Source organism: Argentina silus (assembly GCF_951799395.1).
Source record: "Argentina silus genome assembly, chromosome: X".
In the NCBI taxonomy this organism is placed as follows: domain Eukaryota; kingdom Metazoa; phylum Chordata; class Actinopteri; order Argentiniformes; family Argentinidae; genus Argentina; species Argentina silus.
The window spans coordinates 37,240,483-37,258,394 of NC_139653.1; the positions used below are offsets into that span (position 1 = coordinate 37,240,483).

General features: G+C 40.4%; 1 protein-coding gene across 1 annotated transcript in view; it reads right to left on the bottom strand.

Annotated features, from left to right (window-relative positions):
• LOC310823471 (E3 ubiquitin-protein ligase NEURL1-like) overlaps positions 1 to 17,434 on the bottom strand; it is a gene marked incomplete at its 3' end in the record, with an annotated part of 31,779 nt that extends 14,345 nt beyond the window's left edge. The window contains exons 1-3 of the mRNA XM_083696335.1: positions 17,377 to 17,434; positions 7,403 to 7,650; positions 6,430 to 6,751 (exon numbers count right to left, since the gene is read on the bottom strand). Of these exons, the coding sequence (XP_083552461.1) occupies positions 6,430 to 6,751; positions 7,403 to 7,650; positions 17,377 to 17,410 (604 nt within the window). The 5' untranslated portion in view covers positions 17,411 to 17,434. The remainder of the gene's footprint in view (positions 1 to 6,429; positions 6,752 to 7,402; positions 7,651 to 17,376) is intronic.
• Between the last annotated feature and the right edge of the window lie 478 nt (positions 17,435 to 17,912).

A 17,912-nucleotide genomic window follows, 5' to 3' on the forward strand; every position in this document is an offset into this window, starting at 1 on the left:
GTTTGGTTTGCTCTTGATTGTTGAAGTGAGTTGCATCACCATGGCGAGATCAAAAGAGCTCTCTGAGGCCTTCAGAAGAAAAATTGTAGATGCATATGAGTCTGGGAAGGGATATAAAAAGATCTCCAAACTATTCGAAATTGGCCATTCCACTGTCCGGAAAATAATTTACAAGTGGAGAACATTTAAAACCACCACCAACATGGCCAGGTCAGGCTGCCCAAGCAAGTTCAGCCTAAGAGCTGACCGAAAGATGCTTAAAGAAGTCTCCAACAATCCCAGAATGTCATCACGAGACCTACAGGTATCTCTTGCCACAATTGATGTCAAAGTACATGCATCCACCATAAGAAAGAGACTGAACAAGTTTGCATTACATGGGAGGTGTGCAAGGAGGAAACCCCTGCTGTCAAAAAAAAACATCAGGGCAAGACTAAAGTTTGCCAGAGAACACCTAGAGAAAGACCAGAACTTCTGGAACAATGTGCTTTGGACAGATGAATCCAAAGTTGAACTATTTGGGCACAGTAAGAGTAGACATGTTTGGCGCAAAACCAAGACAGCATTTGAGAACAAGAACCTCATACCAACTGTGAAGCATGGGGGTGGAAATGTCATGGTTTGGGGCTGCTTTTCTGCAGCAGGGCCTGGTCAGCTCACCATCATAGAATCCACTATGAATTTTGTATTGTATCAGAGGGTGCTTGAGGAAAATGTGAGACCATCTGTTCGAAAGTTGAAGCTGAAGCAGATGTGGACCATGCAACATGACAATGACCCAAAACATTCCAGTAAATCTACCAAGGAATGACTCAAGAAAAATAAATTGAGAGTTCTGGAATGGTCAAGTCAAAGCCCGGATCTTAATCTTATTGAGATGCTGTGGATTGATTTGAAACTGGCTGTGCATGCAAGACACCCCTCGAACATCACACAGCTGAAAGAATTCTGCAAGGAGGAGTGGGAAAAACTTTCTCCCAATTGATGTCAGAGACCTGTAGACAGTTATAAGAAACGTCTAATTGAGGTTATTTCAGCCAAGGGGGGCAATACTAGCTATTAGGGCATAGGGTGTCCTAACTTTTTCCTCAGTAGGAATTGGCATTATTGTTAATTTTTCGTTAAATAAATGATTACAAAGTTACATTTTCATAGTTTTTTGTTCAATTACATCCCCTTTATCTATAGACATTGTTAGAAAGAAGATAACATATTGATATGTCCATATTTTTAAGAGAATAACTTAATATTTTGGGGGGTGTCCTAACTTTTTCTCATGACTGTATTTAAATGTGACTGATACAAAGACAGTGATCGTCTGATCTTCCATTGTAAATGGTGATCAATGCCTCCTCTCTTAGCCCGGAACACCTATTTACAGTTGAATGAGCATACCTGGTGGACGTCCTGAGGATATTGCGGCTGTTGTCAATTCCTTTGCAATTGTAATGTATATAGTATAGGCAAACCGGCCTCTCCCATCGATGTCTCTGATGTCCTATTGTTGGGATGGTATTTAAGGACAAGGACAGCAAGATTGTCTTTGAGTTTCTCGAGTTAAGCCTATGTGCATTGGTCCTTGACACAATTAAGTTAATTTGTTGATACACTATTCTCATTCTTCCTACAGTATGTGCATTAATGTGATGTTCTGCGCTAGATACTGCAAAGGTTCTGTTAAAACAGCACAACATAATATGACTAGGTTATCACATAGAGTTCACCATTAATGTCTAATGTTCCATGCATAGTTAGCAACACATCGACAAGAGTCATTCCTCTCCACTAACTCCAGGGACAGAGTCTAAGAAGGTACTAGCTAACTATAGCTTCACGGATCACTACCACCTTATCAGTGATAGAGTGAATCATCTGACTGAACTAAACAGACTCTCAACTCCAAACGTCCCTCATCCATAAGAGGAACCCCCTCAAATTTGCTGGTGAGGACACTGCTTATATAGCCTGTAAGAAAGCCATCACACCTGTGAGACACTAGATGCCACGCAATCTTGTGGATTTTGTCAAATAAACAAACAGAATAGTTTAGTTTCTGAATTTTATTGAAATTTGTAACTGACCGATATTCAAACCCAGGTCTCCTGCATGAAGGACATGTGCCTAAGTTCGCTAAGCTAATGCCTAGGCATTCAGTGGGGGAGCTAACACATCTTCTCAGGGTGTTACGCAAGGTTATTGATTATGGGAGAGTGGTCTTAAACCATTTCTGCATCTATAGATGCTCAACAAACTTGTAAAGACGATCCAAATAAAGTGTTACCTAGGTTTCTTAGCAGAATTCTGGTTTCATTTCCGACCTGCATATGGTCCATTCATCTTTGAATAAAGCTGTGTGATTTCTCAACATTTGCAGCCCAAGAAACAGAGTGAGGAATATGATCTGAATCGTCATCTCCAGGGTGCTTTTATTACAACATCTCTCTGATTCATCGCATAAGGGTGAGAGTTAGGTTTCAGTTCCCATAAAGTGCTTCTCAGCAGGGATCTTAAAAATCAAAACAGCAAGCTTATCTTGATCTTGAAAGAACTTGTCCTTTTAAATGCCTTGATTGTTACTCTTGAACATCGACAATGTACTAAAAAGCAAAGTTTGCTCTAAATTCAAGGCAAACACAAAATAAAGGGAAATATTATATTCCTTACAATAAAAAAATGGAAATTGGACAGCAGCACCGTATTCACAGCAACAGCACTTAATACAATATAGTATCTGATAAGCAAAGCAACTGTTGAAAACAACTACCCGGCCATCTTGGAAAATTTCCCCAGGATTTGCCCAGATGCTCTCTCTTGTTTTTCCTCTAAAAGCACAGGGTTATGTATACTATTGCTTGCAGGAACATACGTAATAGAGAAGGCAATCAACCATGAAGAAATAGTGTATGCTGAACAAAAACATTTTTATGTTACATAATGTTCAGTATAACAAAAAACCTATTCTCAGTCTTTCCAAAGGCCTTGTGATACAGTAGTCTCTTGCATAGAGCTACAGAGACATCACAAGTGTGTTTATACCATACAACAACCAATGCTACAGTACTCTTTCTGTATTGATATCTACATGAGTAGGAAGTAGGAGCATGGTGATGTAAGTGATCTTTCTTAAATTGCAGGGGCATCATCGCTGGTCTGGACATCCCCCCAAGGCTCTGTTTGATTCTGGCAGATTCATTACAACACCATCTCAACCTTCAAGCAGTCTCTTGCTCACCTTTGACTCCTCACATGGGTGGCTAGCTACCATGCTACGCTACGCTCCCCTGAGACCAGCTTAGGGAGGAAACAGAGCTGCTCCTGAGAGATCATATAGAGATCTGAGTGAGACAGGAGAGAGACAGGGTACAGGCCATTATACAAACAATGGTTAAAGATAGCATGGAATCATACAAGGCTATACTAATGCAGTTCTAATGACATTTGGATGAAATCCTAATTTACAGTTTGATATTGAAGAAATGTGGATAACATATTAAGGTTAATAATGTTTAATTATGTTAAACTCAACTGAACAAAATATAATCCAACTCGTTATTTCCAAATTGCTCCCCATTTGCTTTATACTGCATTTACAAAACCCATTTCTTAAATGCTTTTGTGATTCACAATTTCATCCTACATCACTGTGTCCCATCAGAATACATATGAAATTCATTTTTAGCACTGAGCAGCAGTCTCCTGCGGGATGGTGCAGAATAACTACAGTAGTTACACTGATCTGCTCTGACATGTGATCAGGGACACTTTTAAAATCAATCCATCAAACGTGAAGGGCAAGGCAGAGTAGACCAGCTAGTGAGTATTCACAGAGAGGACATGAGCAGCCACATTTACACGTTCAGACTCAACTTGTGTTCCTGGTGGACTCTGACAGAGAGTGATATTTGGGTTTGAAGATTAGTTGTATATATGAGTAAGAGATTGAAGTCACTGAGATGGAAAAGGGATTTGGATGTAGAGCTGGTCAAAATTTGGGGAGATGGACGAGTCAAAGAAATGTTAGCAAATCGATTTCTAAGCTATAATTCATTGCTGTACATGCTACCATTAAGAGTGTTTTTCTCCCTAATGTTCCATTTGCTTTCCATGTTTACTTCAACAACCAAATCAAAGACATCTCTTTAATCATCCAGACCAACAAACAAACAAAGCACGGCTTGTTTACTAAAACCTCCTCCCATTGGTTTCCTGGTCCAAAACAGCTGCCGTTGGCCAACAAAACCCTCCCTGACAGATCGGTGATAGGATGTGACCGTGTGATACCCACAACAGGTGAAATTTGTTGTTCATCAGCTGGCAGAGTTTATCAGCTGGCTGAGCGTTCATGTCAGACGCTAGTGTAAGCATCATTAAGTATAAAAATGTGCCCCCCCACACACACCCCCCATCCCCTGTTAAAGGAAACTGCAGCACATGTGCCAGTTCACCGGGGCAGTCTTTGATGTGGCCGCTCCATATTTCAAGGATTAAGTGCTTCTTGAACTGCGGCCAACTGCCATCCAGGGCAATACTTGGGCTTTGATATATACCATCCATGCTCTTGACTAGTGACGTTCTCAGGCTATAGAAGGGGCCTGATAGTGGAGTGACCCTTCAGCTGACTGAGGGCCTTAGCATAGAATGAGAATTGATAGAATGGACATTTCCATTAAAATCTATTAATTCAAATTAATGTACTAGGTAAATTGCCATGTACTGAGTGCCAGTGTCCGTTCTATGAATTCTATTCCTATGGTGGCTAAGACTTCCTATTGAGCACCAGGGTAGAGTAAGGATATGGGAAAACCAGGATAGTACTGTATCACTTATAGGAAAAATTAAGATTGGGAACTGTTGGCCTGTTCTTGTGACCTACCTCTACAGTAAGGGAGAATCTACATGGACATTAAACATTGAGAATTAGGTGAGAGTCTACAGAAAAACCTATAAGAACATTAGTGTGGATTTGAAATGGATAATGGGGAAAAGCCATAGGCATACAGTTAAGGCCAGGCCATATTCACACTGTGTATCACTTTAAACCCTACAGGCAATATCACATCTCAGTCTGGTACCATGGGACCATATGTGTCTGATTATGTACGTACTGTATGTGTAATTATAAAGTAGACAAATCCAATGGTAACCATCATGGTCACATACGAACATAATGACCATTATAACATACTCATTCTTGGGCCAGAGAACGAGGACATTCTATTGGATGTCACGTCTGGGAAAATGGCTTCCAACGTGCCATTTTCCTGACATCATCTCCCTGTGTCTGTCTGTCGAAGAACAAGAGCTTTGTGTCCATGTGTCATCACAGCTCGCCGCGAGGCCACTGAACTCCAGATAGTCACACTCTGGCGCTGGATACCAACAGATAGTACACGACTCCCTGTCGGCTAGCGCCACCAGAAATAAGGTTAAATGGCACTATCTACACAATATGGAAGCCTCTTCTATTTTTATTAACAGTGATGACAGCTCCCAGTCCTTGGAGAGAGGGAGGAGGATTCTTGGAAACAGCACCCTGCAGATGGAAGTGTTGAGGAACCTGGACAGTTTTTGTTTCTTTTTACTCCCATTACATTTTTGTTTTAATTTTCCCACGGGAGACAAATCAAATCTTTGGCAACAATGAGTTGACTCTGACAGCAGAAACATACAGTAGGATAGGGAAAAATACTACTCAAGATGACACTAATTTCCAGAATTAAAATGGCTATTTTCACTTCCATATGCCTGACACTGCACTTCTCTTCAATTCTTTATCAGCTGATGAGCATGCTCATAAAAGCAAGTTAAACGATGGAAACCAACAAAAGAATAGCATATACTGTATAATGTTTTTTTCCTCCAAAAACTCCCTTCAGCAGTTCATTTAAAAAGATTTAGGAAATCTACTTTGAAAGACTGGGTGGGAAATGTTTTGTTAATTGGCTCATCAAACAGGACGGTTAACTTTTCAGAATAGGTGCTTTGTTTTCCAGACGCTGTGGAATTCCCCTGTGATGGCATTTCTTTGATACTAACAACTGTGTAACTGGGCAACTTTTCTTATCTCTCGCCATCTTTTTTCCATTGGACTATTTTGGTGTGGGGTGTGGGAAAACTAGAACAACTAGTACAAACGTAACATCACAGTCACCTACACTACAACACCAGACAGACAGAATGAACACCAAAGGCTTCCAACCCACAACCATCAATTCAGGGAATTAAATGAAAACTAATTTTACTGCATGAGTTGCAAAATAAATCCTTATAGAAGGTAATGCATAATTTCCAAATTCCTTTTTTGTTAATTTACTGAATTTACAATAAATCCATTTAGCCCTAATCACACACAAGCATCTCCAGACACACTATATCAGAATAAACCTCCATGAGGTTCCACAGCCTGCCCTGACCCCCAGCTCAACTCACCCAGGAGCTGGATCCCCCGCGTCAGGCCATAGACATCGATGAGAGCCCAGAGGGGCTCGGAGGCATGGACCTCGCTAAAGAACAGCATGGGGCTAGAGTCGTTGATGCGGTAGAACACACGGCCCTTCTTGTCCACCCAGAAGGCGATGACATTGCCCTCATTGGACAGCTCCTCAGGCAGGGCCTTGGCCCAGAAGCCATTCTGGGACACCAGGTCTGGGCAGGCGTACTTGGGAAGGTTGTCCGGATTGATCCTGGACGGGTCTTTGGATGTGAAGCCCAAACGCAGGGCCCCGCTCCAGCAGCACTGTTTCTTAGTGATCTGAAACAGTAAGAGTGGATGGGTTTGATCCATTAATTATATTTTGTCTAAAGATGTCACTGCAGTGTCACATGTTCTGTTCACTACACTTCACTTCACACTATTGTATGTACAATTACACCTGCCTCTGAAAAAAACCCTATTAATTAAAGCATTCATTCATTCATTGAAATCATGATGAAGGGACTTAGTATTTTTTTTCCCTAGACATTCTGTTGACCATACGGCATGCTAAAAACGACATGGTAAACAACAACAACAACAACAACAACAACTACAACAATATGTCTGTTTATCATGGGCAGACTGGCTATTCTTGTCCTATCTCATGAAAAAACCCTATTTACACTGCATTCACCTAGTAAGATAACAGAACGGCCACATGGTAATGCTTGTCCCTGCTCTCTCACTCTCAAGACATAGATGGACTGATAGGTGGAGTGGAAACTTTGGCTAAGCTACTTTAGCCCACACAGGAGCAGGGGAATAATGGAGAGAGAAGGAGAGCATGCAAGACAGAGAGAGAGAGAGAAGAGAGAGAGAGAGAGAGAGAGAGAGAGAGAGAGAGAATGAGAAATATAGGAAAAGGAGAGTATCCTCTACACTGAAGGCCTCACTCATGATCATGGTCTGCTGCATACAGTAGCCTACCTTGAGGCGGACCTGCTCATACAGAGCAATGGGCCGGTTGCTGAAGGTGATGGCGTTGCAGAAGCTGGCCTGCCTCTTGACTGTCCTCTGGGCCAAGTCCATGACAATCTGGGAGCCTTTGGCACTGGGGTGGAAGAGCAGGGGGAAGGAGGCCAGGCCTCCCCCACCACACTGTTGGATGGGCAGGCAGCGCTTAGGCTTGTGGTGGCAGCGGTGGGATGTTGTAGGGAAAGGCCCACCCAAGGAATCTGATGAGGAGGAAGTACAATGGGGAAATTAGATCCATTGAATTATATGTATGGACTGTACAAATGAGTGATTGAGAGAATACAATACATTACATACATTAAGTGGCCCCTATACCTGTGTAGTAACACTGATTACTTCTGTAACAACATTGTTACATTGAACATTGTTTAATAGCATGTTGTATATTTTCAGAATTGCATGATATAAGGAGCTGTGGTTTGTGTGAGGAACAGTCATTTGTGTGTAATATGGACAAGACAAGAAGCAACCATCATATCAACATTATAATGCATCAGCAGCATACACAACATCACCAACTAAACCTCTCTACATAGCTGCTAGGTATTCATATTTTCCTGAAAATCTATATTAATATTTTCCTGAAGAAAATTCAATCAAAGTTTTAATCCTAAGAATAAGAAATATTTATCTAGAGAACTCTGGCAAATACCACAAGAAAGTGCACATTTAAAGAGTTTAAAACAATGATATTGATAACTGCCTACTATTACGCCAGGGTTCTCCCAAATAATGTAAGAGGGGCGCAGCGCCACCTTGTTGATGTGAACATTTTAGAGCAAATTAAACTAATCTTTAGTAATGATACAGTAGCCTATCTATCCTAAACTATCTTTGATCATCAATTACATTGTTGTGAATTGTGAAATAGGCCATTGATAAACTCATGTTCCTTAGTTAATTCATCACAATTCAGCAGCAGGTGACACAGAGTGTGGTCAGGATGCACAGAGCACACTGAGTAGCGTTGTTGAATCATTCTAATTTTGTAACAGCAGTCAAACAAGAGTCAAATGACCAAAGTTGCATAGTTTGCTAGCAGCTCATGAATAACTGGGAGATAAAGAATGGAAATTGTTTAAATATCAAGGTATCTTAACAGGGATCAACTCTGTTTTAAAAATGTCTACTCTTATACTGTTTGTTTTAGGCCTTCATTAAGCATTCTCTCTACCGAAGTTCTCATATGGGGAGCAAGTAGGCTACGAGACAGTGCACAGAAGTAGGGCAAATCTTTTAGATGAGAGATGTGGTTTGATAATGCAACCTACGCATCACAGAATAAAGTTTGGAATGTTCATGCAAGACAGTCAGGATTTTGGGTTTCAGTGGGTTTGGGACTGGATAAGAAAATAGCCTATAGCCTCGGACAGGAGAAGATAGAATTTTGTCTTCCAATCTTCTACTCTGAATTTTGACAGACTTTATCTGTGACAGACTTTATTGCTCCAGCACCTCCACCCAGTCCGCCCCCCACCCTTCCACCCAGCCTGCTCCCCCTCACTTCTGCCCCCTCCTCCTACCAGACACAATCACCTCCACTCTCAGTGGCAGCTCTATGGTCAAAGATGTCTAGCTTCCCCTCCATCTGGCCACTCAAAGGTATACTGTTTCCCCAGTGCTTGAGTCTGTGACATTCACCACAAACTCTCCAGCATCTTGGCCAGCTATTCCAAAGTGGACAACATCATCATGCACATGGGCACCAATGACATCAGAACTAGGCAGTCAGAGCCTAAAGGCAGACTTTAAAGCTCTTTTAACCGCACTGCTGGACACTGGGAGATGCAGCATCATCCCGGGGCCTTTCCCCACCCACCAGAGGGGTCTCGAGAGATGGTTCAGGCTGTTTTCCCTCCACACATGACTAAAAGACTACTGTGCCTCCATCGGTGTCCCCTTTGCAAAAATGTTGACCTGTTCTGGGAGAGGCCTACCCTGCTCAAGCTGGATAGCCTCGCCCCAAATAGGAGGCAGGCCGGGTTGTTGTCTGAGAATATGGTCTGCTCCCTTAGACAATGACATGTTTTTATGGTAGGAAATGCTTCTGATCTACTGTCCCCCATTCATGATTTTAACGACACAGTGCATACCAGTGGATCCGTTAGTATTTTCTCTATTGATACTATAATTTCCTACTGTAAAAACAAGAAGGTCCAGACCTGGTGCAGACCTACTGTCCAGACCTGCTGCAGCCAATATGAATAATTTAGTTGTTTTATCTTATATGCCTTTACAGCCTATCACTACTTCAACTAAAACTATCAATTTTGGTCTTCTGAATGTAAGGTCCATTTACATTTACATTTATGGCATTTAGCAGACGCCTTTATCCAAAGCGACGTACAACAAATACATTTGTTTAAGTAAGTGAATCATGTATCCAACAGTCATCATAAGACAAAATAATCGATGCTCACACCAGGGGCCATTGGCAAAAGTAAAAATCCCCTAATATACAAACCGTCATACTTGGGCATGATGAGGGACAAATGCTCCCCTATTTCTTTTGGTAACTTCTCCTTGTTTGAATCACTCTGCTTTACAATCAATAGTATTGTCCCGTCGCTTTGTGTCTTAGTATACAGACCTCCAAAAGTGAATAGGGAGCTTTTGTCCCTCATCATGCCCAAGTATGACAGTTTGTATATTAGGGGATTTTTATGTCTATGTTTATTGCCCCTCATATGCACTGGCCTCAAATTTCACTAACCTCATTGAATCATTTGATCTCGTTCAGTCTGTAAGAAATCCCACACATATGAAAGGTCACTTCCTTGACCTAGTGATGTCCTCTCGTCTTACTATTAATGATGTAGAGACAAAAGATATTCAGATGTCTGACCATAAAGCTATTCTATTAAATGCAATTTTACCCACGGCACCCACTATGCAGGATATTCCTGTTCGCTCTTGCTTCCTTTACAGCCAGTAGATCCCCAGAGGCCTTTTCGAACAGTATTGCATCTTCAGCTGCTCCCGTTCACTCCCATCAGACTGTTGATCTGTTTGATAGTTGTAATAGTATGTGTCAGGTAACCCCTGATGCTGTGGCACCCTTTAAGACCAAGAAAAAAGGGTTGGACAGGGCCTCTCCTTGGCTAAATGAAAGCAGTCGCACCTTAAAAAGGGAGTGTAGAAGGGCCGAAAGACAATGGAAAGCCTGTAGACTAAGCGTTTTCCACATTCGTTTGAAGGATCTTATGAAGGAATTGAATGCTTCTGTAAAGAAAGCGAGAGAAAAGTACTTCTGTAATAAGATCTCTGATCTTATCAATTGGAGGCAAACCTGGATTAATTTGTTCCTGTATCATAGATATTGTCCCTACTAGACTACTAAAGGAAATAATGGAAACAGTCTGCCCCAGCATTTTGTCTATTATTAATAGCTCTCTGGCCACTGGCTCAGTACCGCCTTACTTTAAACATGCTCTTGTCCAACCGCTTCTTAAAAATCCAAGTCTGGACCCATCAGTTTTAAACAATTATAGACCCATTTCTAAACTGTCCTTTTTATCCAAAGACCTACTTTTGGCAGCTGATTCGGGTCAGTGTTCCATTTTAATTCTCATTGATCTTAGTGCAGCCTTTGATACAATTTATCATACTATTTGAATAAACCGCCTTAGATATTGTATAGATATTGTTAAAATGGTTCTCCTCAAACCTCTCAGGCAGACAGTTCTCTGTTGGTCTAGACTCTAGGAAAATGTCTCTTCCTCAGCTCAAGTGAACTTTGGTGTGCCACAAGGCTCCATTTTAGGTCCAATTTTATTCTCATTATACATGCTTCCACTAGGCCAGATTATCTGTAAACACAATATTTCCTTTCACTGTTATGCGGATGACAACCAGTTATACTGTATCTTCCCATTAAACCACAAGATTTGTCAAGTTTAGCTTCTTATTCTTCTTAATGATTGCTTGAAAGATATTAGAGGTTGGATATCCCAGACATTTTTACAATTGAATGACAGTAAATCTGTGGTACCCATATTTGGCCCTCCTAGCTCCATGGCAGCAATACAGGACAGTATTGGCTGTCTGTCTGACGACGTCTAATCTTCAACTAGAAACCTAGGGGTGATTTTTGATGCTGAACTCAGTCATGTTTTTTTCAGTTGAGAAGCATTTCCTAAAAGCCTTTCTTGTCATTTATCGATCTAGAAAAAGTCATCCATGCATTAATCTCATCTCGTTCAGATTATTCCAATAGTGTAAATATAGTGGACAGGGTGCACCTGCAAAAGAGGCCTTGTTTTCAGTGTGTTTCTCCTATATAAATAAAAGTTAAATAAAAATAATAAAAATAAATTGCAACCCCCTCTATTCTTCCCTCAGTAAAAAGTCTCTCTCACGGTTACAGATAGTCCAAAAGGCAGCAGCTAGGCTTTTAACCAGAATGAGGAAAAGAGACCATATCACCCCAATTGTAGCCTCCCTACACTGGTTACCTGATAGTTTTAGAATTGATTTTAAGATTTTACTGATCACTTTTAAGGCTCGGCTGGTTCTGTCATCAGACTATATTTCTAATCTTTTAATCCCCTACGAGCCTAAGCGCCACCTAAGATCCTCAGGCAGGGCACTTCTGTCCGTTCCGGAGTCTAGACTGAGGACAAAACGTGACCGTGCCTTTGCCTTTAGGGCCCCTAGACTCTGGAACGACCTGCCTGAGGATATTAGGCAAGCAAGATCAGTATCTTCTTTTAAATCTCTTACAACTATTTTTTTAGACTAGCCTTTGATTGACGCTGCTCTTATTCTTTTTAATGTGTTGTGTTTTTTATTTGCATATCTGTTTTATCTGCACATTTGTAAAACACCTTGTAACACTGTTTTAAAAGGTGCTATATAAATAAAGTTTATTATTATATGTAGTGCATTCTGCAAGGGTCCATCATATTTGTGACTGTCTGAGCATTCACAATGAATCAAATACAGTCGGCTAAAGGCTTCCATGGGATTGTATAATGTGCTATTTTGTCATATTATTTATTCTGGAAATTTGAAAAGTGATCTGGGACAGTCCCAGATACCTATGTTAATCCCTAATAGCTACAATAAGATTGTTATAACTATAGGTGCATACTATATGTAACAGAGTTGAGATGGTAAATTCAATCCTCAAATTGAAATACCCCAACCTGCGCCATCGAATTACCAGCTTTTGGGTGGTGTAGCTGGTTAACATCAGGTATTTCGGTAACGGTCGCGTTTGTTGGCAATAACGTGTGTGAGCTTAGAATGCAATACTGTTTGCAGCAGCATGACGCCTGTTACACATACACCTTTAAGAAACACCAAAGCTCTAAGTTCAGAACTCAAGTGAGGACTGCACAGCCAATTGAATATGGGTCTGTTAGTCATCTAGATTGTCTCCTTGCATGACAAAATAGAGGGACAAGTATTGCTCTCTTGGTACCCAAAGAGAATAGTGCAGATGTGAGAAAGTCAAACAAAATGAGGTAATTTCAGTAATTGGTCATCTCCTGTAACACCCTTAATGTTTTCTGTTATTCCAAATCCTGCCAACATGGTGCAGACTTGGTCATGAGCCTTCAGTATATCTGAATAACAGAGGAATGAGGTTGTGAGAGTAACAGTGAGCAGTAATGAGGATGATGATGATGATGATGATGATGATGGTTATTATGATGATTAGAATGATGTAACTGTAGTTATAGCACAGCAGAAAATGGTGAAGAGACATAGCCATTTTCAGTTGATACAGCACATCCTACACTAGCTGGTTTTCCCACTTTACAATACATTATTTACAGTAGTTACAGCAGTGGAGGAGAATTCAAGGGTCATACAGGGGAAGTAAGTATTAAGTAGTATACATCATGTTTTGGTAAAGAGGTACACATCTGAATAATTCATTAGGGAGATTGCAAAATAAATAAAGTGCCTTGTAGTGATGTATGAGGCTCAGCACAGGGAGTTAAAACTATCTTTAGAAACCCTAAGCCTCTCGATGTGGCTCATGTATATTTGATTGCATGGAGGCAGAACTGTACAGTATGTATGACTGTCTTTATGAATGGGGAATAAGCAGGTGTTTTCAAAAACAACAAGTCATTATACAGTGCCAAGTCAGGCAAGGATGAATGACTATAAGAGAACAAAATCAGATTGTTATGGTTAACAGTGTTTTGAGCATGTTACTGTGTTGGTAAAATGAAGTGACATGTAAGACTGGCCTTTTTTTCCCAAAACCATGACGTCTATTGTTTGTCAAATAAATGAATATTTGACTGAATATGAAACATGAAAATGAATCAACATTTTCAGAACAGTGAATACTTTTTAAAAAATCTACTCGGGAATATCTTACTCACAATTTATGTTCAGTTGACTATGAAAGGAAAATGCAAAATGCATCAAGGGTGACAAACCACTCCCTCCTATGTAGTAAATCTTTCTCATCAACTTAATTTTAATGAGACCAAAATATACCTTTCTCACATCTGGCTTATCATAAGATACTGAAAAGGAGTGAGTTGGCTCAAAGCCACTGTATGAGCACTAAATCAACAGTTACTTTGGTCAACCTTGTCTCCCTTTTCCCCATTTACAGTTTCACATCTCTCTTCAAGGCCTTATAACAACCCCAAGGACAATGTGTCATGGAAGAATGTCTTTGAGATCAAACCCAAACAATAACTTATTCTTGTCAATTGAATAACCGCCTACTAATGTACAGTATAGCATTATTTTATTAAATACATTCAGCTAAATGTCATATTAATATAAATACATATCAATTAGGCCCACAGAACTACATTGCTACAGAATACTCCAGTAAAGATGGTCAACAGGTCCAAAGGTCTGAGCTTCAACACCTGAAGTAGCAAGCAGTTCAAAATCTAGACACATACCCGTAGGAAAAAACTGAAAGTTATTATTGCTCATCAGCTAGGGACCTCTGGGGGTTAAAAGCTTTTCAGTGTACCCAGGAGACCACAGGCTGAGACTACAGGCATTATGTGATAATAGAAGTTTCAGTTATTGTGCAGTGAGCGGCGAGCACACACTCAGACATTTGATCAGGAAACAAACTGCAAACTGACTTTGTCAAGCACTCCTACAGGGTTAGTTTCCCTATTGTCAAAAACACTTTTAGATTGCTGTTGCCAAGTGGACTGGCAAAAGAAAAATACAGCGTACTGTATTTGCTTAAGAATACAGTGGTGCCCTGAGTTCTGCATATACTGTTCGTCTACTTCAGAACAATGTTGAATGGTTCTCTATGTACAACAACACACAAATGAAGTCATAACAAACCCAGGGACCATATTGTATTCATGATGTCACATTATGCGTGATGTCTACATGGAAACAGAAAATTGTATTGTGCTCAACCACTGACCTAGCAAAGGATCATGTGTTTTAAAGTAGAACATGCCAGAAAGTAAAAAAATAACACTTTTCATATAATTGCTTGAGGTGAAAAGAAATGTCAAAAGACCTCAAAATACCAAATGTACACATACTGTACAGTACCTCCACCAATTGCTATTATTGACAAAGTCTACTGTAATTAATTTTCCCTTCTCAATACACTAAACATTACTGTTCATAAAGTACAGTACATTGTACCCTCTATAAAGACCAGTGCCTACAATACTCCCTTGCCTGTTCTGTGGGTCGCTAGGCTTGTCTTTAGAGTCGTGCAACCTGACAGAGATGTCAGCCATAACATTTAACAGAGCTCAACCATGATAAAGAGAGGCGCCATGACAAATGTCAGACAGGCAGGTTAAAGGACGGTGTGTGTGTGTGTGTGTGTGTGTGTGTGTGTGTGTGTGTGTGTGTGTGTGTGTGTGTGTGTGTGTGTGTGTGTATGTGTTTGTGTGTGTGTGTTTGTGTGTGTGTATAAGTGTGTGTGAGGACAGGGCTTACAGTGCATACAGCGGGCTGCTGGCATCATTGATTGGTCGGGACAAACAGAACAGAGACAGAAACAAAAACCCTGGGCATTCTCACCTGGCCTCCTGCCTGGCTTCTCTGCCTTTTTCTTCCCAGGCTTGACATCAATATCAGGACAGAGGCCTTTAATGTGCCTTGACATTAATATCAGGACTTGGAGGCCCTCTAACATGAGACAAATGCACCCAAAGGCAGCATCCAGAAAGGCTCAGGGCATGTGTGTTTGCTTGGTTGTCACAATACAGTATGCAATCTCTGGGATCCTACATACAGATGAAAGTGGCGCTGACCTAAGACAAGTTTTACTTTTTCCCTGCTTGTTGTTACATTTAGTATTTGCTCAGTGTTTATATGTTTGTTCACCCCAAATGGTGTATGTTCTACATCCACCTCGAGCCATCCATACCACCTAATGCGTTATGTCTGGAAATAATGGTTCCAGCTTTAGAGAACTTCGAGAAGGGAGGAAAAGATCTTCTGGGGAGGGTTTTCTACAGACAGACACCTCTACCGACAACTTTGGGTGGAAATTGGGTGGAAGATCGAAATTGCGCTCTCTATAAATCTAAATAAATATCTAGATCTAGTTCAGACAGCTAACATTGGCAAGCCTCTATAAGTTAGAAACTAATTTTGTGTCTAAGGCACAACCAGATTTGGAAGACGAATAATGATAGGCATATTTCCTGTGTGCATGTCCCTACCTATCCATTTATAGAACACTGAAGACAATAAGCCACCAGACAGTATGCCAGGAGCATATGCATTTTATGGGAGGCAGCTTTAATTATCCGTACATTATCCATTAATTATGCATACAAGATAAGTGTGTTACATTGCCCCTATTCAGAGTTAAAGTTGTGAGACCAGTATTGTGCAGAATTATAGACATTACATTATTATTACATTCAATGTCCAAATATTATTATGTTCAATGTCCAAGATATAACTCTCTAACCAATCAAAAAGTAGGGTCAGTTAAACAACCATAAACCCATATATGGCTGTGATGTTTATCATAGTTTATGAGGCAACCTGACAACAAGACAATAAGATGACAAGACTATGTAGTCCCTGGAGCTAGAATCAGAGTAAAAGAGATCCAGATGTATTTATTCTAGAATCTAAGCAATTGATTAATTACTATTGCTAAGCCAGCTTTGCCAAAGCAGTTTGTTTTGTGAAGTTTTGGACACCAGCAGAGAGGCAAGGAGAGGCACACTGTTTGTAAACAGTCAGCAGAGGTAAAATGACAGACAATACTCTATGAGGAAAGACAAGGGAGGTTAGGTATCCCATCATGCATCAACACAGTTTATGCATTTTTAGCAAACTGTCTTCATTGCTGACTAGATACAATGGACAAAGTATTCAGTCACACTTAACATTAATTTGCCCCTGCAGTAGTAAATAAAAGTATACAAAGTAGCATGATATTATTTAATTCTTAACAACATGCTAGTGTTGTAGGGTAATTGCATTGTTATAAAACACAAGCATGAAATCAATTGAATGTACTGTACAGTGTTACTGAGTATTCACACATAAAAGTAATAAGGTATATTTCCTAACTAAGAGTCCTTCAACCAAGTATCTTAGAAGAAATTAAATCAATCAATCTTCTAAATGAACAGAATGCAAATATAAAGTTCATCCATTGACCAGATTTGACCTAAACTGCAACAGATTATTGCAATGTTATAAATTAATGCAATGTTAAAATAATATGCCTAATTATATCTAAGTCAATTGTTCACATCGCCTGCACTTTCTTACTTGATCTCTTGCAAACCATTCTCTCACAAAAGAAAATGTCTCTATTACAATTTGTGCATTGGCTGAAATGGTCCATAGCCCTGACAACTAAATCATAATGCTCAATATGCCCTTTTCTCTCTCTGTTTGTATCAGCAAGTAATTATTTAGCACATATTGCAAAACATATCCAATCGATAATCGAATACCTCCCCCTCCTTATGACTGATCCTTACCGTACAAAGTATTTCTCGTTATCTGACCTCCCATGGTCAAATGCAAGGTGGGCTCCTCTTCTCTGTTTTAGTCAGATCAAATGTTCACTGAAACATGCGCTTCTTATCTGTCCACATAATATCGGAACGTTCACGTTTGCGATGTCTCCGTTGGTAGAGGTCCCAACATCGTTTACTCATGACTTGAAGTGTGTGTCCAGGCCAGGCTCATTCACATTGGACAGCGGCAGATACAGTCCTGCACCGCAAGATCACATTGAAATTAACATAAAAGGTGGAAGTGGAGGTGGGGCTTCAACAAAAAAACATTAACACTATCGATACCGCAGAGGAAAGTAAAATATTACCCTCTCTGCCTTTGAAGACTGGAGGTCTTTGACAAACACCCATGATGATCGTCAAAGAACAACACTAACACACCCCAAACTGACAGGTAGGCTAGTATGCTCTATTGATTGGCAATGAGAAGAGGAGGGGTTCTGTCTGAAATGTAGGCCAGGTGTTTTTCCAAGTCAAATATAGACACAACCTGTACA